Here is a 25,315-nt window from a genome sequence, read left to right as displayed (position 1 = left end):
CTAGCAGTGCGCAAACAAGCATCACACGACATACACTTATCCTCCACATGTTTTCTCAAACCCGGCCAAAAAACACTACCCTGTGCCCTCTGCAACATCTTGGTTATCCCCTGATGAGACGCATGCAATTTTTGCAACACTTCAGTTCTAAGGGATGCAGGAATGACAACTCTTGAACCATACATTACCAAGCCATTTACCTCTGACAGCTCATATCTATAATTGTAATACGGAAGCGCCAGACTGGAACAAGATTTACGAGCATTTGGCCACCCTTGTCTAATGTATTTGAGCACTACAGAAAGCTCATTGTCGCACTGAGTAGCCCCAGTGTATTTCCTCATTGCATCATCGCTGCTAATTATCACCTGGCACACTTGTAACAATGGGTCCGCACCTAAATCATCATATGCATCCAATGCCTTGTGGGCACGTGCGAGATAGCAAATCAGCTACTGTCATGTCTTTGCCTGGTGTGTACTTGAGCTCTAGTGTAACTGGATAGGTCAGTATTTCCAACCGCATTTGAGCTAACCTAGGAGACAGCTCACTGATAGGCTTAGCTAGCAATCCTAATAGAGGTTGATGATCAGTCTCAACAGTAACAGTGTCCCTACCCCATAAATAGTACTTGAATCGCTTGCATGCAAACACAATTGCTAAAAGTTCTTTCTCAATTTGAGAATATCTCTGTTGTGTCTCAGTGAGAGACTTGGCCGCATACTCAATAGGCCTACCCTCTTGCATCAGAACAGCCCCTAAGCTATGTGCGCTGCTGTCGGCTGAAACCACAATTGGCTTGTTTGTGTCATAGTAGGATAGCATAGGTGCATGAGAAACAGCATTTTTTATTTGGTCAAATGCATCCTGCTGTGGCTTTTCCCACATGAATTGGACACCCTTTTTGCACAATTGTCTCAGAGGCATGGTCATTTCCGAAAGATTGTTTATGAACTTAGCCAAATATCCCACAAAGCCAAGAAAAGATTGAACAGCCTGTTTGTTTTGTGGGACCATCATATTTTGTATAGTGTCTATTTTGTCCTTGTGTGCACAGATACCTTCCCCAGATAGTTCATGGCCCAGAAAAACAACCCTTTTTTGACAAAAAACACTTTTTGCTTTGTTCAAAGTAATGCCAGCTTCTGCAAGGCGCTCCAGAACAGCTTCCAACCTTGCATCGTGTTCATCTAAAGTTTTAGCATGAATCAGCACATCATCAATGTACACTTCTACACCGGCAATACCTTTCAGCAAGTCCAACATCAGTTGGTGAAAAATTTCAGGTGCATTAGTGATGCCCATTGGCAATCTCAGGTATTTAAATTTTCCAAATGGTGTTAAAAAACATGTCAGCTTAGATGACTTTTCATCAAGAACGAGCTGGTGAAAACCTTGCTTTCCATCTAGACATGAAAAGTACTTAGACCCATGTATGCGGGAAAATATTTCTGATTGAGTGGATAAGCAGCACTGCGTTCTTACCAGCTGTGAGTTCAAGTACTGAGGGTCTAAGCACAGCCGGATGGAGCCATCAGGCTTGTTCACTATTACTGATGGACTAAGCCATTCTGATGCATTGTTGTCTCGAACAATAATTTGTTCTGTTTCCATCCGTTTAAGTTCAGCTTCTAATTTGCTACGTACCTTGTCTGGCACCATTCTCGGTGGTGATGCTTTAGGAACTGCGCCCTCTTTGAGTTGAAGCGCAATAGGTTTAGGGTACTTACCTAGACCATTGAACACATGCTCATATTTATCAATCACACTCGCACCTGACTGAGCTTGAGTACCTACCTGGTCTATGTTGGCTATCAGCTGCATAGCATTTATTGCAGGCATTCCTAACAGTGTTTGGGAATTCTGCTCAACCACATAAAACACTTCCTTGCATTTTCTGAGTCTGCCAGCATGCACAACCGAAATGGCAATCTCTGCAGTGCCCAAAAGTGGAATTGATTTTCCAGCATAGCCTGTGACAACTGCAGTTGATTTTTTAACACGTGTTACGCCCAAACTCTTAGCAGTGGTACGAGACATCACCGAAACCTCTGACCCGATGTCAACCTTAGCCTCAAATGTCTGGTTATTTGCTCTGAGTTTAATCAACCACTTAGAATTACATTCAGCAGCTTTTGTTTCATGTACAAAAAGACATAATGTATCTAGATTCAAATATTGAGCATTTGACTCACGCTCTTCGTGCTCATTAGAAACATCTACAGCATGCATTTTTCTTGGATTTGACTGACAAACAGAATAGAAATGATTAAATCTCTTACAGTTTTTACATCTCTTTCCGTACGCGGGACATCGTCTTATTGCATGAGACCCTCCACAGTATTTACAGTTTTTGATAAAGTCACTTTGCGTCGGCATCCTTGTGCGATCAGGCTCAGCACTGCTTCTGTTCTTGTCAGATTCACCCTTGCTGAGACCCCTACCCAGGGACTTTTGGGTAGTCGGGTTGCTTCGCCATTGGAGAGAAGCCACTGTTTTCTCTCCATCTAACTCCAATTGCTGATTTCGTAAAATAGTCTCTTTTGCTCTCATTTTTGCCTTAATTGTGTCCACAGTTACATCTGCATCAAGTTGTAACTCTCTCGAAAGAGCTTTATCCTCCATTCCAGCCAGTAATCTCATTTTTAGCATAATATTTTGTTGTTCTGGACTGAATCCGCACTTACTGATTAACTCATACAATTCACGGATGAATTGTTCATTCGTTTGTCCCATAACTTGCACACAGCTGCCAAAAATAATCTGATAATGAAGCGTATTGCTGGTTGGATTGAAGTAATTGTTGAATGCTTCAACTGTATTGTCATACAACTTACTTGGGTTGGCTGTTGCTTCTTCTGTAGATGGTGTTAATATTGTCAGTTGTGCGAAAACCTTTTCTGCTTCGTCTCCCATTACATAGATTAAAGTGTCTACTTGTCTGCTGGCACTTTTTTCATTTAGTCCACTGGCTTGTCTGAATCTTTGGAATCGTTTGATCCAATCGCTCCAGCTTTCCTGAGCATTGGTGAAATCCAGCGGGTCAGGATGTCTCACTCCAGTCGCCATACTTGATATTTGACTTGAATATATCCTTGGTGATATTTTACTATTCTCTGAACAATTTTGTCTGTGGTATTCGTATCCTGCCTACGACGCCATGTCAAATTGATGCGTATATAGAAACTCAATGTATTATGCTTGAGTACGGTATATATTGAATGAATACAAGTAGACTGTTCTTGACAACATTGGGATATTAACTGAGGACACATCTCACATAGGATGATAAAAACAACATGATGAAATAGGATGTGATACACCACAACTAATGACCATAGTTAACCCACCAAATGACCATAGCTAAACAATGTTAGCTGACATCATATTATGACAAATGTTACTTTTATATTTTATATTTCAAAATAAACACCATAGCGAGGTTGAATGAGTAACTGACTTTACTGTATACAGCTATGGAATGCCCTGTGAGTCGGCAGTGAATGAGTAAGGATTTAATGAGAGATTGATGGTAATAGACACACAATATGAAATGATGGTGTAATGTCTAGTGTATAGTAGTTAGCTGCCGTTTTACTCACTTGTACAAAAAAATAATGGAATAAAAACGCCTTAGTAATACTCCTGAGAAAAAACTGCTTCGAGGATAAGATTTGAAATGCTTATTGACATTTACCATTCATGGCGGCGAACTTCTTAGTAAGCATATCAAAAAGCGACTTACAGGACTACTTCCTTAGTTTCATAACATTATTTTGTGTTCTAGAATCGGCTTATATGCAGGGATATATGGTAGTTGTAAACGCATGAATTGCACACACATTGAAGTAAGTAATAAGATTCTTGCTACTACTAATAACTATGTACTACTTACTACTCAGTGTTTACAGTTATCAATTGTCTACGTTATCTATGGAAGTACAGTAGGCAGTGGCCTCCTCTTTCCATGAAATCTACAAACTATGGACAACAGTGTAGGATACTAGTATTTCAAAATTAAATAATATAGTTGGCTCTTTTTAAAGAGTCTGCTACTCAATTCTATTGTAGCCTAGATATATCGACAGTAAGGTATTTACATAAGCATTACCATCAAGATAGACCCAGCTTATAGTATGTGACAAGTCTGATTACAGATTCACCAAGCTGAAAATTAATTAAACCCGTCTGATTCCAAAAAGATGTGACATTAGTAAAATACTTTGTCGTTAAAAGGAAAATTTGAAATACATTTTTGTTATGCAATTTTTGCTCTGCTATATTTTTATGTTGAGTAAAGTTTGATTAACACTTTTAGTATCAACAGCACATACATCTATAGGCCTACATTCTCTTTTTTATGAAATATCTGTGAGATATCTCTGATTCTGTTTAGCATAGCTAGTGACATTGACCCTTTCAGCTTGGAAATAAAATCAATGGAAATACTCATTTAATAGCCCAATAAAAGTACAAAATTATAACAGAGTGTTGGCAGCGGTTAAATCATATAAATTGATCTGTTGGCGTTTTTGTTGTTGCAACAGCACTGCACTGAAATATGTAGTAGAAACTAAACCCTAGAATAATTATTCAAGGGAGTTTGAGACGGGAAGGGGTGAGTAGCAGTACTAACCATGATCTAAATAGCAATATTGTGATACAGTAACTGAAAGATAAAAAATTTCTTAGTTATAACTTATGTGAATATAAACACTGTTTTATTTACCAACTAGATGAATGTCCGGCATTGCGCGAGTAATAAAAACAGCTTATGAACAGTGGCAGTTAATGTAGTTGCCACTGACTAGTTAGCCAATGGCAAAAATAGCAAATGACTAATTTGAGTAACTCATGGTCTGTGCAAACTATTGTTCAAATCAACTTTTAGCTATGCGATGGCCTGCAACGATTAGCTGTTCTGACATAATCACCAACAATAAGGCACACACACTAGGATGAATTAGCTGTTGGTGACTGCTAACCATCAACTAATAGAAATTATGACTTTTCTTTGCTGATGTCGTTTTGTTATCTTCTCATAGATCTTTGCGACATCACAGAAACCTTGACACTGACCTTCACAACTGCTAAAGCTGGATCCATGCAGTCATTAAACAGCCAAACAAAAAGCTAATAGTTGTAGCCATCGGTGTCAAAGTTCAACACATTGAAAGTCTATCGCAATGTCGCTAGCAACGATTGCGTTGGGCGTCCTTTGCAAATTGGCGTCATAGCAGCTAATTGTTGCGGCCCCAACAATTGATTGGGTTGATTTGAGCAATAACTCAAATCAATCCGTGCAAAATATCTTGACCGGTGCAAAGATAGTTTGCACCTGTCTTAAGCAAGTGACTTGAGCTTGCTTATATTGCTAAAGTTGCTGTGTTAGAAGCCCTGAAACTGTGAGCTATGAAGCCAGCTGTGTGACACTACGCGTCATACCACGTCATTGTGCTCATTATGCGTATTTTCACCGATGTAATGAGAATGTGTCAAATCTTTCTGGTGTTTTACAAGCAGACCGCGTGGGCTAGTGGGTTAGCTCGCCTGCTTGCAGAACTGGAGGTGCCAAATTCAAATGCAGTGCGAAGTAGATTTTTCATTCCTAAAACTTAATCTTTATAACTAGACACATGAACGACAGACCAACAGACAAATGATTAACACTAAGATGTGTATACATGTATAATTATATGTATAGATAGAAATTCTCCCTTTTTATTACCTACAAGCCTGCCATAGACTTGTAAAATATTTACCAATTCAAGCCATTTATCAAATTTGTATGCTTTTTTAAACCCTAAAATTGCAAATTCTTTTGAGAAACAAATGGAATATAGAGCTAAACTAGTACTCAGTCAAGGTCTTCATAATCTACTTCCTTTATAATGTTACATAAGAAATCAGCACATTTTATTTTGGCTTTAGTTTAGGCAATTGAGATGGAGTTATATCACTAAGTTCACCTACCAACAGCTAAGCTCAGGTAAGTAGATTGAGGTAGATCTTTCATGTAACTATGATAATGGACTGTTTCTCACAAACACCGTTTACATAAATAGAAATGTTTAGCTAACTGAGATACCTCAGTTTGTCACATCGTATCATAAGATTTTTATTTATTTAACTCAAGATATCTTGCTTACAGTTGTGAGAAATCCAAAGGATGCTTGCGTTTCCATGTACTATCATGAGAAGAACTTGGTAAGTAGACATTGCAACAGAAAAGTCACTGCATCTGGTGTTATGTATCTTGAGGCAAGGTAATTTTAGAGTCGGATAAATTGATGACTTCCTGATCGATGTAAACACAACCAATCATAGTTAAACAATGACTGTCTAATAGATAGTCATTGTGAATTGTGAGTCATTTGGGAGTTGTCTTTGATTGGCTATCAGGAATGAGTTATTGTAAGATAGAAGTATTTAGCAACTTTAATAGACAGTCTATAAAAGTTGCTAAATACTTCTATCTTACAATAACTCATTCCTGATAGACAATCAAAGACAACTTCCAAATTTGGCAGCTTATACCTTCTATACCTATACAACTGCTGTATGCATAAAAGGCTTGTGATAGGTCAGTCTTATTCATGCGACCTTAAGCCTATGTCTGAATATCTCTGCTCTATTTCTTATAAATAATTTTTGGTTTCCACTGTTCAACGCAACCAATATTTATTACCAACACTATAAAATGAACATAGATACAGATTTCTAAAATATAGAATAAATCAAAGAATCATTCATTAATTAAAAATGAATCATTAATTAATCCAAATTTTTAAAACATGCATTGCGAATATTTTTTGCCACTGATTTTATGCCTTTGCAACCTCCTCATTTTTATCAAACTCGCAAAGTCCTTACAAAAATTTAAAAAATTTGGCACAGATCTAGTGGCTATTTAAAACATTTTAACCACTAGGGTAACGCTGGTGGAAAAAAATGTAAAAATAAAACTCCATTACAAATGCTAAATCTATCCAACTGCTGCATACATACAAACTATTGAGAGGTCAGTCCAAGCTGGGAGATGTGAGACCTAGATGTCTATTCATCCATGTTTTACTCACTATCACCGAGACTAGACACTTTTGTACTATTCATTATATCTAAAATACATGACTGTAAACGATAATTTTTCAGGTTTCAAAGCTGGGCCCAGCATTTGCTGCGCAGGCAAATATGAGTTTCGATGATTTTATACAAGAATACATGTACTCCAAGGACATGCCTCATGGAAGTTACTTTGACTATACGGAGTACATGTGGTCCTTGAGAGATGAACCAAACATACTTCTCGTCTTCTATGAAGACTTAAAACTGGTGAGTTAGATGCTGTAACCTGACTTGTGCTGTCAGTAACCTAAACTTGGTGTCAAATTGATGACAAGCACTATGGTAGTTATGGACTAGAGATGGAAGGTCAAGGTTATTACACTTGCAACTAGACTGACGATCTAAATTGTTGTTTCTTTGTCATTGTGAACACCCACAGTCACCTACACTTGTCGGTTTACAATACATACAATACATACGCAAGTTGTAAACATGAAATTTGACAGATTGTGCAATATACATAAATGATCAATGCCGCAGATTTCATGCTTTGAAAATAAATGATCAGCTACTGCAAAATGTAAAAATGTGTTTTTAGAGTTGTTATTCCACCGAAGAAACTAGGGAAGAACATGGCGAATTATTCTCATTTAGTCAGAGATAATTGTATGCCAACCTAAGGATGATTATAGTTGGCTACCGTAGAGGTGCTAAGTTCCCAGGCACATATTACAGCTGATTCAGTCACTTCCACTATGAACTTGTAACAGCAGTCGTTTTCTCTTGCGATTATTTATCTTAGAAACTGTAGCAGTGAGTAATCACTCACATTTGAGGTTTCAACTCTCATGTATCTTCCACTAATATTTGTTAAAATGCAGTAATATTTGTTAAAATCTAGTAATAATTGTTAAAATGTAGTGATAATTTGTTATAATGTAGTAATAATTTGTTATAATGTAGTAATAATTGTTTAAAATGTAGTAATAATTTGTTAAAATGTACTAATAATTGTTAAAATGTAGTAATAATTTGTTAAAATGTAGTAATAATTGTTTAAAATGTAGTAATAATTTGTTAAAATGTACTAATAATTGTTAAAATGTAGTAATAAATTGTTAAAATGTAGTAACACACAATAGAAGATGCTATAAGAGACAATCTTGTCCTCAAATCATAAAAAATGCTTATTATTCATTAATAAAAATTGATTAGTAATATTAGTAAATCTAAGATAATAATTTTATTACTCGACTTGAATGCTGACATTGAAATGGGATGTGATGTGCTTCTCATGTGTGGTGCATAAGCTCACTTGGAATTTTACCGCATTGTCTACAGTTAATTTAGAAGGTTCTTTGGCAGACATCTGTTAGGAAAAACTCTGCATCCTTTTTAGTTACAGACTCTGAGTTTCCTCTTTAAAAAGTCACGTTAACCTTTTGCTGCCAGAAGGTCAACAACCTTTTCACTACACTGTCACTGAAAGCTTGGCTCCTCCAAACTTTAGAGACATTAGTTTCTTTTACTGAGTAGCAGATATGTTTCTGCTTCACCTTACTTAGAATTTACAGTGATTTGCAGTTTTCGAACTTATCTTGATATTTTATAAAATTTCAATTTACCACCTTCAAGGATAAATAAAACAGCATTAACCTGGCTTAACAAGTGCTTCACCTTTGATGAGTAGTTTATAAAAATTGCTTTAAAGAATAATCATCAGAATTTTAAAATTGCGTTTAATTATAATAATATAATATGCATTTGTAACAATATAATATGTATTTATAACAATATAATCATAATATCTTGTTTTTAGCAATGATCTTGATGTTAATAGAACAAAAAAGGTTTTTAAAGACAAAAAACACTCACAATGCCAGCTCCAAGCTTTGACATGAGTATAAAAGTTTTTTAGCATAACAAACATATAGTATACGATGTCAATGGTATACGATGTCAATGCTGATAATTAGCCAACACGTGAACACGAGACAAAAGTGTTTTTTGTTGGCCGACATTCTAAAGCATTTTATATATCTAGTCACCATGCTACATTTCTTGGTTACCTAACAAAGCAGATAAATACAATACAAGGCCAAAACAGATTCCACAAATACTGAAAAAGTCTGTGTTGGATTTATATGTTCACACTGACTTTCAAGCAGTAATTATAGAATTATCTAATCTTATTTTGTAGAGTCCGCTAGCTAAAAATTCTTCTTTTACACAAACAAGAAATTAAAAAAAAATTTCAGTAAAAATTTGCTATTCTCTGAAGTCATGGATTTAAAACTTATTAACATGTGCTCTGCTTTCATGAATAAGAATTTTGAATGAACAATTTTTAGATAATCTAGTTGAAAAGACGAGTAATTTTCAAATAGTTTATAGCATTGCAGCTGTTTCCAGACAATATTCTCCAAAGACCGCGAATATTTTTGTCTATTTGTAAAATTTTAAAATCTTGATAAAATCTGGTATTTGATTGTATTTGTAAAATTGTATTTAAAAATATACAATTTAAATATTGTTGAAATCGCAATCTGTATAATGTTATCTGCAGCTGTCAACGCAATTATAATTTGTGCTATACATTAACCTTCAACACAAAAGTGCTCCTTATCTTTAATAACCGTCAAAATGTAATTAAATTTAGTTTATATAATTTATTAACTGCTTAAATACAATTGCTGTGTGATTGAAGCTGTTCTGAAAAAAAATGACGTTTAGACAAAAGCTGTAACAATATGTAACATTTTGAACTCTAACCTTGCATACACGATCAATTCCCCTGATCTTAGATTGTACTAACAACTTTTCAATTGACTGTGAAATCACTTAAAATAGCACAATTCCTTTTGATCTGAACAGTACTTTGAAGCTCCAAGCCGGTAGAACGCAATGGAAAACAACAAAAATCAAAGATACTCATTATTTATTTTTCACACTCTTTCAGAGATGTAATGTTTTAACAAACGTAACCGAAGAAACATATTTATTGATGTACACCGAGTCTGATAGAGTGTATATTTTATGAATAGAAAAACCATTATTTTTAGTGTAAAGGTTTTGTTGCTTATGACAAAAATTGTTTTAGCTTTGTCTAGTTTTATCTTTATTACCAAAAATTTCAATTAGTATCTTATTAGAAATTAATGTTCTGACTGCAGCCATTTTTCATTTCTTTGTAGGTTGAAGTGCTTTCCGTATTTTAGCAAAATTTCAATAAACAAGTGTATGATCGACTTGGAACTTTTGTATTATGCCGGCAATGTATACGGCATAAAGGGACCAGAGTTTTCTAATTTTAGGTAAACCAAAAGTCTAAAAGTGCAAAAAAGAGCTAGTAGTCTGCCGGCAGCCATTTTTATTTCTTGATCTGTGAGAAATGCTGTCAGTAATTTCATGATATATCAAGAACTCATTGTCCAATCGACTTGAAAGTTTGGAACTATAATGAAAATCTATACTGAACAAAGCCACCTAAATTTTGTATATATCTGTAACTCAAAATTTGTAAAAAAGCAAAAATATGAATCTCAGTTTACGCAGGCGAGAGGTCAGATAGAAAAACATCTTTCCGAATTATCTCGGAACCAGGCTTTAAAGTGTTAACTGACTTTTAGTGAATGAAAGTTTCTCTGGTTACTTTTATTGTAGATAAAAATTCAAAATATTTATCAAGATGTGTCTATAAAATGTACAGTTTTTTTACTTTATGAAAAAAGTTTGATTGAAACCATGCTAAAATGTTCCTTACTAAAATAAGGTTATTTGTTCTACTAAAAGTTTTGCAACATGTGTAGACGCTGTCACACTTCCTGTACAAGGGTTGACCAGCGCTGAAAGTTGACTCAGTGATCTTAGATATAAAAAACATCATGTGTTGTTGACTAAATTTTAAGAAACTCGGCACAACCAATTTCAGAAGCCTGCTGAGGTCATCCAGAAGGTGAATGAGTTTATGGGTACAAACAGATCTCCAGAACTGGTTCAACAGATAGCTGAAGCCACAGACATCAAGAAAATGAGAAAAGCAAAGGAAGAAGCAAAACCAAGTAAAGCAATGATGAAACTGGTATGGCTGTTAGATTAGTAGATCAATAACATACTGGATGACTTACTAAACTTACTATAAGTAGAACGGCTAAGTTGGTAATAAATCTACTAACATATTGATAGATGTTTTTATACAAGTGTATGTGCATGTCCGTATTTTTTCAGGGTAAGGAGCTGCAGATTCAAGAGATAGATACAAAAGGCATGAAAGGCCTGTTGACCCATATGTATAGAAAAGGTAAACACTTTCATTGGTGTCTATAGCCAAGTTTTAAATTAAATGGCTCTAAATAAACGTGATACAAAATACAATTATACAGTATATTTTGCAAGGTTCTACAAATACATATAATCTTTCTTGTAATATAGTCATCAATTAACTTTAATTATTATTTTAGTATAATAATGCCTTCGATAGCAGTAAACAGATCTAAATGTTATGCTGGTGCAAATTAAAATAGTTAGTGACCAAATCACATCATACAGTTTAACGTATTGCTTATTTATAAGTATCATATAGGGTAATATTGTCCCATTGTCGATGTTGCAATGAATAGCAGAAAAATATTTGATTTCTTTGAACAGAATTTGAAAAGTTGTATTGATAATATTTTAAACTTTTAGGAGAAATTGGAGACTGGAAAAACCATTTCACTGTTGCTCAGAATGAAGCATTTGATGCTGTGCTAGCAGCATGGAAAGGAGGAAAGGATATACCTTTCATCTACTGATGGCGCTGGCCTATAGATTATACTTCAGAAGAAGCATGTTAATAGTGCTTCAGACACAACTGCTATTAGTTGTTAAGGTGCAGTTCTGTAAAAAGAAACGTTTTATGACTTGTGTCTAAAGTGTTTTCTGATATTAAATACATAACTGGTGACATCAGAGCTATGTATCTATTCACTCACCAAGTTGGTAATCCTCCATTGAGTTTTCAAAAATATCCCTCAACCTTTGAACTTTTTGTTCTATTCCATGAGCAACCATCTGAACAAAGAAGTAAATATTAGAAGCACTTTTGTGGTATGCAGACAGCGTTGCTGTGTAAACTATATTATAGAATACAGTGAACCCCTCACTATACGACATTAATTCGTCCCGGTGTTGGCATCATAAGGCGAAAATGTCAGATAGAGGGGTGTGGAAACCCACAGTAATTATTTAATGCAAGCCACCCATAGTAAAAATCATCAAAATCTTGTATCATACATTAATACATGTATGTGTATATAAAACTTAATTATACATTACATGTTACTGTATACTATATTAACATGTAGTATATATATATCAATTTTTAATATGTATATTCATATACGTATTAAAAATAGATAATAAAATAGTATGTTAGCCTTAGTAACTATAGTTGTACCTACAAAAACCTTAAAGTATTCAACAATTATGATCTGCAGTAAAATATAACATTACTATGTACAGTACGTACCATATGGAACTCTTACCTTCAGGACAGATACTAACTCTTTTAAAGTAGAGCCAAACATGTGGAAATGTCCCAGAAAGTACTCTCCAGCAACATAAGAATTAATTACAGTTTTGTCTCGCTATTCCAAACATATGTATTTGTGATTCAAATATTTTCTTGCCAAATCCTGATGGTGCCAGATGCAATTAGACCATTCATAAAATATGGTAAGCGTGCGCTGCACAATAGTGTTGCGACAATAGTAATAGTGCCTTAGTTATGGCACATTAGTAGTAGTACCATAGAAGTAGTGGTAGTACCATAGTAGTAGTGGTAGTAGTACAGTAGTCATGCCATAGCAGTAGTACTATTAATAATAGTAGTACACTAATAGTCATACCATAGTAGTAGTACAGTTATGTCTCGACATACTAGTGTCCCAACATACAAAAATTTTAAAATACGAGGAAAATTCTGACAAAAAGTTTGTCTTCAGACAATGGGACAATTTTTAGTTACGAGCATACAAAACGGTTCTCGATGCTGTCGCTAAGTACCCGAGTATCAAAAAGCCGCTTACGAGAACTGCAGCATCAGTTGGTCTTTCTAGATGGATCAGTTTGAAAAAGTTTAAAAAAACTCAGCTAAAAGTAAAAGTGAACGTCAGAAAGTGAGGCAAAAGAGCCGGAAGAAGACAAATAGAAAACTAAAATTGAAAACCAAATTAGAATTACATGTAGGTTTAGTGTAACATTAAAACTTATTGTTAAGTAAGTGTCTAGTAAGTTTAAAGTAATGCAAAATCATAGCTTATGGTTAGGTGTGTGCTTAGTAAGCTAAGTTCATTTAAGTTAAGTTTAAAGTTTATGTTGTGTTACGCAATTTCACAAAAGTCTAGTGTACCGAACATGGTGCTGTCAAGTCTCTCTAACACTGTATTCGCCATCTGTCTCAAAGGTAAAAACTCTATAGGGATCTACAGTACTGTACATAATAATGTTATATTTAATTGCAGGCATAACCATTAGATAGGTATTCGTTACTTTGTGAGCATAGCTGATGAATTAAAACAATTAAAAACATGTTTTCCATTGTGATATCCTGTTTTAGGTGTTTTTGGAGGGTAGGAATGTATTAAATTGTATGTGGTTATTTGACATAAAAAGATAGATTTGAGGTACGAAAGAGCTCGGTTCTGGAATGTATTAAGCTCGTATGTCTAGATATGACTGTACCCATATTAGTAGCGGTACCATAGTAGTACCGTATTACCAATAATATGATAGTAGTAGTACCAAAGTAGTAGTAGTACCATAGTAGTAGTAATATAGTAGTAGTAGCAGTACAATAGTAGTCTCTAACCGAACCTAGTTAGTACCTGTAATGATACTTTTGCAAGTGCTCTTTGAAAAAGCAAAAAAGTAACCAGTGTATAAGCCATTAGATTGCGTAATATTGTATGATATTATAGCAGTTCGTTGACATTCTCTCGAAGACATTCACACAGTATGTTCATAGGCCATGTGGAGAGATGTCTAAATATGTCATACCAGCCACCTTCCATCAATTTACATCTGATTTACTCAAGCATGCAATTTATAATCGCTATAAACACAACTATTAGAATTAGTCAGTCTAGTGGTTCTGTTGTATTCCTGAGACAAGTTATTACAGCTTTAGTGAACTCAGTCAGCTGCAATTAGCTACAATCAAGGTGAGTTCTAAAGTTTCATTCTAACAAATACAAATATTTTCCATATACACTAAGTAATGTTCCATATGCTATGATAAGTAGCTATACAGACCAGTTTAACCAAATTTTAGCACTTTTTTGGGGTATAAGCTAAACGGTAAATATAAATTTGATGAAATAGTTACAAATAGAAACCACTTTATTGTGATGGCATCTTAGAGTAGTTAGAAGTTTAGGAGAGTGCATTATACTGGTATGTAGACTGAGATGACCGGATGAGAAGTCAGACTGAGATGATGTACTGAGATGAGATGTTATAAGTTGTGATGAAATACAATCAAATATGTCTGCAGGTGATTATATGTAAACATAGGTAGTAGCATGTTTTCTCAGAAAATTGCATCCAAGATTATCATTTTCCTATTAGATAATTTACTATGAATACATTCAGGCTAAGGAAGGGGTGTGACAGGAAGTGATAGGCAGTTGTGTCCACCTGATTATCAAATAGTAAATAAAGAGGACACCATGTCTACCTTTATCCCTGAACTAGTCTGCTTGCTATGGTAGATATAGACATGTACTTAAGTTGGAGTGCGGTACAGACAAAGGCCTGAGAGACCAACTTATGGTAACATTGGTTAACTTTGCATATCAGAAGACAAGTGCAAGTTAATTCCATAAACCCCCCAAATTATAGTAAGACAAAAACAGCTTATCTCAAGTAATAATGACAAGCTCACAACTATTCTTAAGATGAGCATGGAGTGTTGTTGGACTTATAAAAGATACCAGAGACTATGAAAGAAGATACTTTCAATCCTCTTTTTCATGGCGCACGCAAGGCATAACAATATTACTTGTTCAGGAAATGCTTTTTTAGCCTACCAAATCACATGACATTCTTTGTTAAGAACTATTAGTAAATAAGTCTCGTATAGGTACATTTGGCAATCTTGTGTATATGTTTATTTATTTCACATCATCAAGCTACAAACAATAAAACAACTAATCACAACATGGAGATAGTAAAAGGCTATACACAAGTTTTTACTAGTTGATAAAAACGTGATTAATAATAGATTAAACAGAATGAGAAATACGAGCAAGCTATATAAAATATAATGGTAAATAACGTAGCTCTTTCACCCTTTCCAGGAGACAGTTGTTAAATAAAAGGCTGTTAAGATATAATAGCGTAATAAAATTGCTAAACTCCACAACCTCTTAGTATGAGGATATTTGTTAGAATGTATCTAAAACATAATATTTAACCAAACTATGTGAAAACACCCTGATATGGCAGCAACAACGCATAAGAGGTGGGAGTTTGGTGACAGCGTACCACATTATATCTGGAAACATATTTGATGAGATGCTGTAGTTGAGAGTATGGATAGAACAGCAGCATGGTGACTGCAAAGACAATAAGCCAGTTACCTAATTAAAAGGGAAACTGCACAATTCTATAGCTAACTGGAAGGCCGTTACAACTGCATTGTTTCACATTAATTCTAGGTTGCTCATGTGACATCACATCACATTGGTGTGAGGTTGCATGCTAGTGTACTGCTTAAGAGATGCACCAAAATGAATTTATAAACAAAAGCACTAAAATAAAACTTCAGGGCATCAAACATGTTGATTAACCACATTACAAGTTTAGTAATATGTTCTACTATCCTTATCATATGGCTTCAGAAAGTTTGCATTTGTTTATCACAATAACATTATGTAATAGTATGAACTTGACGACCTCTAAATGACCTCTAAGAAATTCTCACTGGTATGCTGAACTCCAGTTTCAATGTTTTACCTGATCTATTACTATCATGGTCTACCTCTTTTTATTTCACTAGTTTGTAGTTTTAATCATTGTTTTACTCTGGATAAAATAGCTGTCACACTCCCTCACCAAAGCCTGGTGCTTTTTAAATATTTTTTTCAAAGCCTTCAATATTCCAAGTTGGCATGCTTTTCTTTGACAAATTAAACAAAAGAATGTTTCTAAAAATAACTGTCTGCACTCCTGACAAGCATAGGTGTAGAGTATATATGCGTGTGATCTCTGAAGATCAAGTGAGTGTCATCACATGATCCCAAAGAATGTAAATTTTGATTGTTATGAATTGATGCAGAACTTTGATCTTCATAATTAACTCTTCACTGAAATAAATAACTGAAATAATGCTGTTTCTGTAAACAATTAGTTCAAAATGTTGTCTCAAGTAACTCAAAGTAACACAAGCATTCAAATAGAGAGTATACGAAAATAAACGCTTACTTCTATAGGATTTATTGCTGAAAGTCTTCAAAGGAGGAAAAAGTGAAAAACGGAAAATTTAGAAACCTTAAGAATTATCGACGTTTTCATTTTTTGGTTGGAGCTAAAACCAAATTGAGAGTTGTTTCTCTTGACCTGTTATTATGACAATGATATTCCTGTATTTAACCTACGCTACTGTTACAGTAGACTGCTATAGGTTGATATTAAATTGCATAAAGTGTGTTGACTAGCCTAGCTGGCAGTATAATTCATTGAAGTTATAATGGCAGTATTCTTTACTCATAGACATGCCTATTAGCATGCGCGAAAGCCTGCATATTTATGGACAACTACTTCCTTCAAGATAAAAACTGTTTCATAATATTTGTCGGAAAGTGCGTAATCATCACTGCTGTCACACTTTTAACATTTTTAACCAATGTCTGAAGAGGCTGAAGTTAACTCAAATATGTTTCAAAGGCTGAAGTATCTGAGTTGAGATTTATCAGCTTTGCTCTATAACTTTTGTGGTGAAACTATGGAAGAACGCCTCAGCTGCCACCCACTTGCTGGCTCTAAAACTGGTGAATATTTTGTGTCGGATGATGGCAAGGTTACGGTGCCAGCTTTCATGTTCAATCCTGAGACACTCAAAGGTATCAGAGCAGACTTGGCGATCTACAAGTGGAAGTCACCTGACTTCCTACTAGCAACTTATCCTATGAACGGTGAGCAATCTTTTATTCTTATATCATTAGCAAAATACTTTCAGCACACCTTGAACCCATTTCAAAACCTTTTGAAATATTTGCTAATTCTCTCTGATATCTGGATGTAAAGCCCTTCTAGAAGACTTTCTCAATGACTGAGTCTAGATTTTCACTTTCCAATCAGATGTTAGCTAACCAATTAGCTTCATGCAAACGCCAATTCTTATGACAAACATTGATTTAGAAGATCTAGTCGAGCACTTGATTTCTAAAAAGTAAAATCTATGACTTTCATAATCCTAAATAAAAAGCTATCGTTTTGGCTCCAATTTAGCCAACTTAGAGGGAGTTGTGATCTCGTGCACAAAATAGATGCTGAAGGAGATAATAACTATAAAATGATGGCATAGCTTTATATAAAAACTAGCGAAAAGCTCAGTGTTTTAAAAACGGCTTATAAACAGTTGCAGGCAATGTAGTTGCCTACCACTCACCATTAGCTTGGCACATTGCCAATGGCTAGTTTGAGCAAGCTAGTATCCATATTGCCAACCTTACTAATCAGAGCCTTGAGAGCAACTTTTGTGGCGTTGCGCCGTAAAATAATGTACAGTCGCTATGCGTGTTTTAACCTAGGTAACCACTTATATCGCCAATGAATCCAATGCATGTCGCATAGCTCAATTGCTTAGCTTATTGCCTGGTGAAAGAAAGGTTCTGAGACCAAATCTTCTGCGATACGGAATCTTCATTCCAATATTTCAATAGCTATAGCTGGGCAGACTGTATCACAGACCAAATCACAGACAGACACTGACATTTATATATATAGATGCACAATAGGTTATGCTCTAAAGCTATTGTGAAGAGAACTTTCTGATTTAAATAGGAGTTATTTTATTCTCTTAGAAATCAAGCTACTTCTTGACAACCTAGACTAATCATAAACTATTGTTTAGGTACTCACTTTATGTGGGAAGTGATGACAATGCTACTCAACGGGTCAGCTGATAATGTGACTCAACCTAAAGAAGTCGTCATGATAGACTTGAGTCCTGTTGAAAAAAGTGAGGAGATTATTCCTTTACCCAGAGTCCTTAACACCCACTACAGAATTGACGTACTTCCTGCAGAGTTTAGAAAAGGGAAAACTGTGGTTGGTAAGCAACATAATAACAATTGTTGATTACAAAAAACTATCAATTGGCAAATAGCAAATTTGCAACATATATCAGAAAACTACCAACCACTTGTTAACACATGAATTGCGCACACATTGAAGTAAGCAATATCATTTTTGCTACTACTAATAACTATGCACTACTACTCAGTGTTTACAGTTACCAGTTGTCTATAATACTATCCATTAAATTAAAGTACGGGAGGCAGTTGCGCTCCTCTTTCTATAAAACCTACAAACTATGGACAACAGTGTAGGATTGCAATTTTAAATAATCTAGTTGGCTCTTGTTAAAGAGCCTGTAACTCAAATGCTGTGTAGCCTAGGTATATCGACAGTAAGATGTTTACATAAGTACTAACATCAAGGTAGACACAGCTTATACCACGTGACAAGTTTGAAAACAGATTCACCTATCTGAAAATCAATAAAACTTCCTGTTTCCAAAAGTATGTGACATTAGCAAACTACGCTGTCGTTGAAAGCAAACTTTGAAATATATTTTTGTTACGCTATCTTCCCTTTGCCATATTTTTATGTTGAGTATAGTTTTATTAAAAGCACTTTTAGTATCAAAAGCATACACATCTTACATTCTTTTTTCTATAAAATATATGTGATATATCTTTGATTTTGTTTAAAAAAGCTAGAAACCAATGATCCTTCTTGCTTTGAAAGCACAAAATTAAGGCAGAGTGTTGGCAGCAGTTGAATCATATAAATTGATCTGTTTGCGTTTTGTTGTTGCAACAGCACTGTAATAAAATACATGGTAGAGACTAAACCATAAAAGAGTTATTTAATAAAAATTGAGATGGGAAGGGGTGGGTGGCAGTATTAACTATGATCTAAATAATAATAATATTGTGATATAATAACTGGAAGATAAAAAATTGCTAATTATAATTAACAGTTTATTTTCTTTCAGGGATAATTAACAATTACAACTGAAAGAAAAAAGTCTATAATAAATTTTTATAATAATTAATTAATATAATTAACTTTTTAAAAGTTATAATTAGCATTATAAACTAACAGGAACTCTGTTCTTTTCATTACTTTTGAGTCTGCCATAGTCTTTTGAAATGATTAACAGTTCAAGCCATTCCTTTATCAAATTTGTATAGTTATTGCAAGTTTTAAAAATGCAAATTTTTTTCAGAAACAAACAAGCTATAGAGCTAAACTAGTACTCAGCAGAAGATCTTCATAATCTATTTCCTTTATAATGTTACATAAGAAATCATTGCACTTTATGTCGGCTTTAGTTAACATCATTGAGATGGAGTTATATCTTCAAGTTCAGTGACTAACAGCTAAGCTCATGTACGTAGAATAAGGTGGATCTTTCATCTATATATATATTTTTCAACATATGCCCGTGTGTCATATGTCTGTCTGCATTCCGGCTATAGCTATTATTACAATAGCTTAGCTGGGCAGCAATGCTGATGCAATGTCATTGCCTACTGGCATTTGAAGCTTACTAACTAGGTTAGTGGAATTTTCCATTGGCAGTGTGCCAGGCCACTTGGCAATGGCCAGTCACTTGCTGGAGAGTTGCCTGCACGCAAGAGGTAAGCAAATCTCATCACCTCTCATTGTTTATAAGCTGATTTTTAATAACCGGACAACGCCGGAAGGCACAGCTAGTACAATTATAATGATGAGCGGTTTTCACAAATATCCTTTACATAGCTAGAGATTTTTAGCTAACTGAGATCCCTCAGTTTGTCACATCGTGTCATAAGCTTTTTATTCATTTCAACTCTGGTTATCTTGCTTACAGTTGTGAGAAATCCAAAGGATGCTTGCGTTTCCATGTACTATCATGAGAAGAACTTGGTGAGTACACGTTGCAACAAAAAAGCCAATGCATCTGGTGTTATTTTTATTGAGTCAAGGTAATTTTAGAGTTGGGTAAGTTGGTAAATTGCAGATTAGTGTGAGCACAACTAATTATAGCTATATATAACCTACCAACTATAACTTACTGATCTAATAAGGATGGTAAATATGATGATGGTACCTGACAATCAATCAAAGACAACTCCCAAACTTGGCAACTTATACCTTCTATACCTACACAACTGCTGTATGCATGGAAGGCTTGTGATAGGTCAGTCTTAGTCATGTGACCTTAATTAAGCCTATGCCTGTGTATGTCTGCTTTATTTCTCCTAGTTCTTTTTGTTTTCATTGTAATAGCAATTAGCATTGTACTACTCTTGTAGGCTGTTTATTATTTTGTGAGTCTCAAACATTATTAAATAGATATAGATAGAGGGGTTTCTAAAATATAAAATTGATCAATGTTAAACGAGATAAGAATGAGTTGCTTTGAGGGAATGCAACTGAATGCAGAGCTCTGCTGCAATAGGAAAACTGAAGGAGAGTGACTTACACATTCTGAATATTTTGTTTCACCATTTTTATGTTTTTGCAAGCTCCTATGTCTCAAGATCACAGTCTCCAAAAAAATTGAAAAAATGTAGCGCAAATTTTTTGGCTATTTAGGATATTTCAGCCATTAAAGCTGATAATAACTGAAAAACACTGATGAAAAGAACTCTTTCACAGATTCTATATCTAACCAACTGCTGCATACATAGAAACTATTGATAAGTTTGTCCAAGCTGGGAAGTGTGAGACCTATAGATGTCTACACATACATGTTCCACTCATTGTCACCAAGGCTAGCTACTTTTGGCTAAAAATTATATCTAGAATGCATGACTGTGAACCATGATTTTCCAGTCTTCAAAGCTGGGCCCAGTATTTGCTGCGCTGGCAAATATCACTTTTGATGATTTTATACAAGAATACATGTACTCCAAGGACTTGCCTTATGGAAGTTACTTTGACTATACAGAGTACATGTGGTCCTTGAGAGATGAACCAAACATACTTATCGTCTTCTACGAAGACTTGAAACTGGTGAGTTAGGTCATGTAATTTGACCTATGCTGTCAGTAACCTAGAATTGGTGTCAAAATGATGGCAAGCACAATGGTAGGTATAGACTAGAGATGCAAGGTCAATGTTAGTACAGTTGCAACTACATGTAGATTGAAAATCCAAAGTGTTTTTCTGTCAGTGTGAGCACCTTACAGGCACCTACGCTTATCAATTTTAAAATACCCGCATGTTGTAAACATAAAATTTTCTGAAAAAATTAAATTCAGCCTTTTACACATTTAGCACTAAAAGCGATCAGTGACTGCAGGTTTCATATGTCATGAATGTTTGTCTTAGGAGTTGTCATTCCTTCTGAGAAGTCAGAGGAAGACTTGCAGGTGTATCTCCATTTGGTCAGAGATAATTGTATGCACATCCAAAAACGATTTCATTGCTGTAGAGGTATTAAACTTCCAGACTACATAATTGTAGGGCAGCTTAATTCTTTCAACTTGTTACAACAGTATTCACATTTGAGATGATTTACCGTAAAGAAATTAAGGTTTCAAATAAAAGTTATCTTCAACTAAAGTGGGTTGACTGCAGTAAAAAAAATTTGTATTAATAAATTTAACACAATTAACAATTTTGTATTAAAAGTGTATTAACACACCATAGAAAATGCTATAAAATGTCAATCTCATCTTCAGAACATAAACAATGCTAATTATTCATGAATAAAACTTGATTAGTAATACTTAGTACATCTAAAACAATGAATTCAATAACATTCATCCTTGACAAGGCTCATGTGTGGTATGAAAGTCTATTTAGAATTTCTCTGAGCCTATACTTAATTTAGAAAGTTCTTTGGCAAACATCTGTTAAGAAAAGCTCTGCATTCTTTTCAGTTACAGATTCTTTTTGTTTCCTCTTTAAGAACGCATGTTAAACTCTTGATGCCTGAAGGTCAAGGACCTCTTTACTACACAGTCACTGAAAATTTGGCAGACTTTAGAGCCATTAGCTTCTTTTATCGCTTAGAAAATAAATTTCTGCTTCAACTTAATTAACGTTTACTTTGCAATTGTTTAACTTATCCAGCTATTTCAACAGAAGACAAATAACAAGACATTAATCTTGTTCAAAATATTTTTTCACTTTTGTTCCTGCAGTTTCGTGACTTTGGACAAATAATTTTATTTAAAACAATGCTAAAATGTTCTTTATTAAATTAAGGTTGATTTTCAAAAGGTGACCATTTTAAGGTTGGTCGTTAAGAGTTTTGTAGCATGTATAGCCGCTGACGCTGTCACAAATCTCTTAACAGTGCTGACCAGCACTTAAGGTTGACTCAGTGGTCTTAGATATGAAAATACATCTTGTATTGTTAACTAAATCATAAAAAAATTCTACACAATCAATTTCAGAAGCCTGCTGAGGTCATCCAGAAGGTAAATGAGTTTATGGGTACAAACAGATCTCCAGAACTGGTTCAACAGATTGCTGAAGCCACAGACATCAAGAAAATGAGAAAAGCAAAGGAAGAAGCAAAATCAAGTGAAGAAATGATGAAAATGGTATGGCTGTTAGATTAGTAGATCAATAACATACTACATGACTTATCAAACTCACTATAAGTAGAACAGCTAAGTTGTTAATAAATCTACTAACATATTGATAAGGTTTTTTTAGACAAGTGTATGTGCAGCTCAATATTTTTTCAGAGTGAGCAGCTGCAGATTAAAGACTTAGATCCAAAAGACATGAAAGGCCTTATTACCCAACTGTATAGAAAAGGTAAAACCTATTGCAGATTTCCATTGTAAAGTTTTAAACTGAATGGCTCTTTAAATAAACATGATGCAAAAATACAATCATAAAGTATATTTTACAGGAGTCTAAGCGTAAAAATACTCTTTCTTGTATTATATTCATTAGCTAACAATAATTATTTTAGTATAATAAAGCATTCGGTAGTTGTAAACAGCTCTAAATGCTACACTGGTGCAAATTTAAGAAATTAGTGGCCAAATCACGTCATACAAGTCCTATTGCCAATTCATACGTAAGTCTCACAGAAGGTAGCATGTGTTCTATAGAATCACATTGTATAATTGTGCAATGAATAGCAGAAAAGAATTTAATTTAGTTGAATAAAAATCGAAAAATTATTAGAAGAACATTTTAAAACTTTAGGAGAAATTGGAGACTGGAAAATCCACTTCACAGTTGCTCAAAATGAAGAATTTGATGCTGTGCTGGCAGCATGGAAAGGAGGAAAGGATATAGCTTTTACCTACTGATGGCGCTGGCCTAGCATATACTTCAGAAGAAAGAAATAAAAGACTCATTTGGCTGTTGTGTTATCCACAAAGACTGTTGGCAGCTATAGATCTGTGTAGTTATATGATGTAGTTATATGATGTATAATAGCAAAGATGATAGGAGAAAAAGGAACCTAATCTTGGGTTTGTTTTCTGGTGGCTGCTATTTTAATGTAAAAATATCAAATTTTTACATTTGATATTTTTAAACTAATTTAAAATTTTAGGTTCTGGACTTTTTTTAATTAAATTAAAAGAAACTTATTAAACCTACTGTTAATGCTACCTTCATGTAATGATATACTGTAACTTGTCATTTAGTGAACAGAACCAGCACTCTATTAATGTCGTAGCTATAGAAAAACTTTTACTATTTCGTTTCCAAATAGGCTCGAAGCACCAAAACAAGATAGCCAAACTATAAACAATAAAATTAGAACCTACATGTAAGATCCGAGTGCTGCCGATATCAGCTGGCAGTCAGCAAATCAGTTGGGAACTGTTCAACATCCATGAAGAGCTGCTGTTAAAAACTTCTCAAAAATGCATTGCAGCACTGAAGGTCGACGTCTTCGCTGAGCAAGATTGTCGTAGTAACTAGTGTCACCCATTCAGCCTTGACTTCTCTCAATTCACTAACTTATAAGGTGATAAGAGAGATTTGTGGGTAATATTTATGTGAGTTAGTTAGGACGGGGTTTGTACGTTAATTTTTATACTGAACATTAGAGAAGTTCTATTCAATCAATTATTATATTATATATCTGGTACTCTATTTCTTGTAATACACAACATAAAAACTCAAAATAAACAAGTACAACAGTAATGCTGACCAGTAGGTGAATACAATGAAAACCACATCAGTGATAGATTTCCTCTATATACTAGGTCAACTTCACAGTTCTATAACCAGGAATGATAAATCAGATGAGAAGATGAAAACATACTGTGTATCAGACTGCTTATAATACTCTCTAACAGTTTATAACAATTTTTATATAGGAGTTATCTCCACTGTCTAATAAAATTTCCATAGTAGTTGTGTTAAGTGGTAGAGTTGTAGGAAATTTGTTATTATTATTATCATTATTATTATTATTATTCTACAACTATGTTTCACTAACAATCGCAATAAAACAGGTTGATGTTTCTACAAAGGATAAGTCTATAACTGTGAATGCTTCAAACTGAGTAATATTTTTGTGATTTTAATACTGTTACTCATCAGCACCTTATTTGGGGTTAATAACCACAGGAGATGCTGATGCTGACTTTGTATAGCAACTGGTTTAGGTTTGCCCTTCACCGGGTCAGCAACCAGATATCAACCGAGTTAAGCGTCTGTAAAGTTAAAATTGTTTAGCTATAGAAAATTGACTGCGCAACTTTCCAAGTCACTTTTCAATTGCTTGTGGTTATATATACTAAAAACAATTTAAGTTCATTGAAGCATACTTGAAGTTGCCTAGTTGTATTCTTTTGAGTGTATATATATATATATATATATATATATATATATATATATATATATATATATATATATATATATATACCATATAGACTACATACATATAAATAAATCTTAATGTTGGTTATTTGTTGTTGAGCCGGTTGTTGGTCTGCCATCTGTGTGTCCAGTTATATCGATAAAGCTTTATAAACGAAAAACCCGCTTCGCACTAGATTTA

The 25,315-nt window shown here is 34.4% G+C and overlaps 2 protein-coding genes across 4 annotated transcripts in view; both read left to right on the top strand.

The window, feature by feature from the left end:
• The window catches only part of LOC137403660 (sulfotransferase 1E1-like), a 42,840-nt gene extending 30,828 nt beyond the window's left edge, over positions 1-12,012 (top strand). The window contains exons 4-8 of one of the 3 annotated variants that reach the window (XM_068089650.1): positions 6,152-6,207; positions 7,153-7,332; positions 10,997-11,146; positions 11,293-11,365; positions 11,752-12,012. In XM_068089650.1, coding sequence (XP_067945751.1) covers positions 6,152-6,207; positions 7,153-7,332; positions 10,997-11,146; positions 11,293-11,365; positions 11,752-11,858 — 566 coding nt within the window. In that variant the 3' untranslated portion in view covers positions 11,859-12,012. The remainder of the gene's footprint in view (positions 1-6,151; positions 6,208-7,152; positions 7,333-10,996; positions 11,147-11,292; positions 11,366-11,751) is intronic. The other 2 variants (XM_068089649.1, XM_068089648.1) reach the window with 2 other exon arrangements.
• A 5,038-nt stretch (positions 12,013-17,050) lies between these two features.
• On the top strand, positions 17,051-23,606 carry LOC137405161 (sulfotransferase 1C2-like). Its single transcript, XM_068091388.1, has 7 exons — positions 17,051-17,240; positions 18,182-18,382; positions 20,192-20,247; positions 21,160-21,339; positions 22,731-22,880; positions 23,028-23,100; positions 23,500-23,606. The coding sequence occupies exons 1-7, from the start codon at positions 17,051-17,053 to the stop codon at positions 23,604-23,606; spliced, it is 957 nt and encodes a 318-aa protein (XP_067947489.1).
• The last annotated feature ends 1,709 nt before the right edge of the window (positions 23,607-25,315 follow it).

The sequence above is a fragment of the Watersipora subatra genome, chromosome 9, assembly GCF_963576615.1.
Source record: "Watersipora subatra chromosome 9, tzWatSuba1.1, whole genome shotgun sequence".
NCBI classification, from domain to species: domain Eukaryota; kingdom Metazoa; phylum Bryozoa; class Gymnolaemata; order Cheilostomatida; family Watersiporidae; genus Watersipora; species Watersipora subatra.
Note: the sequence above shows the minus strand (reverse complement) of the source record. Positions and strands in the feature narration are given on the sequence as shown.

Coding starts and splice junctions, on each gene's coding strand:
- LOC137405161 (XM_068091388.1), top strand. CDS start 17,051: ATGGAAGAACGCCTCAGCTGCCACCCACTTGCTGGCTCTAAAACTGGT. Junction 18,383..20,191: donor AAAAGGGAAAACTGTGGTTG/GTAAGCAACATA, acceptor TCTTGCTTACAG/TTGTGAGAAATCCAAAGGAT. Junction 20,248..21,159: donor ACTATCATGAGAAGAACTTG/GTGAGTACACGT, acceptor ATGATTTTCCAG/TCTTCAAAGCTGGGCCCAGT.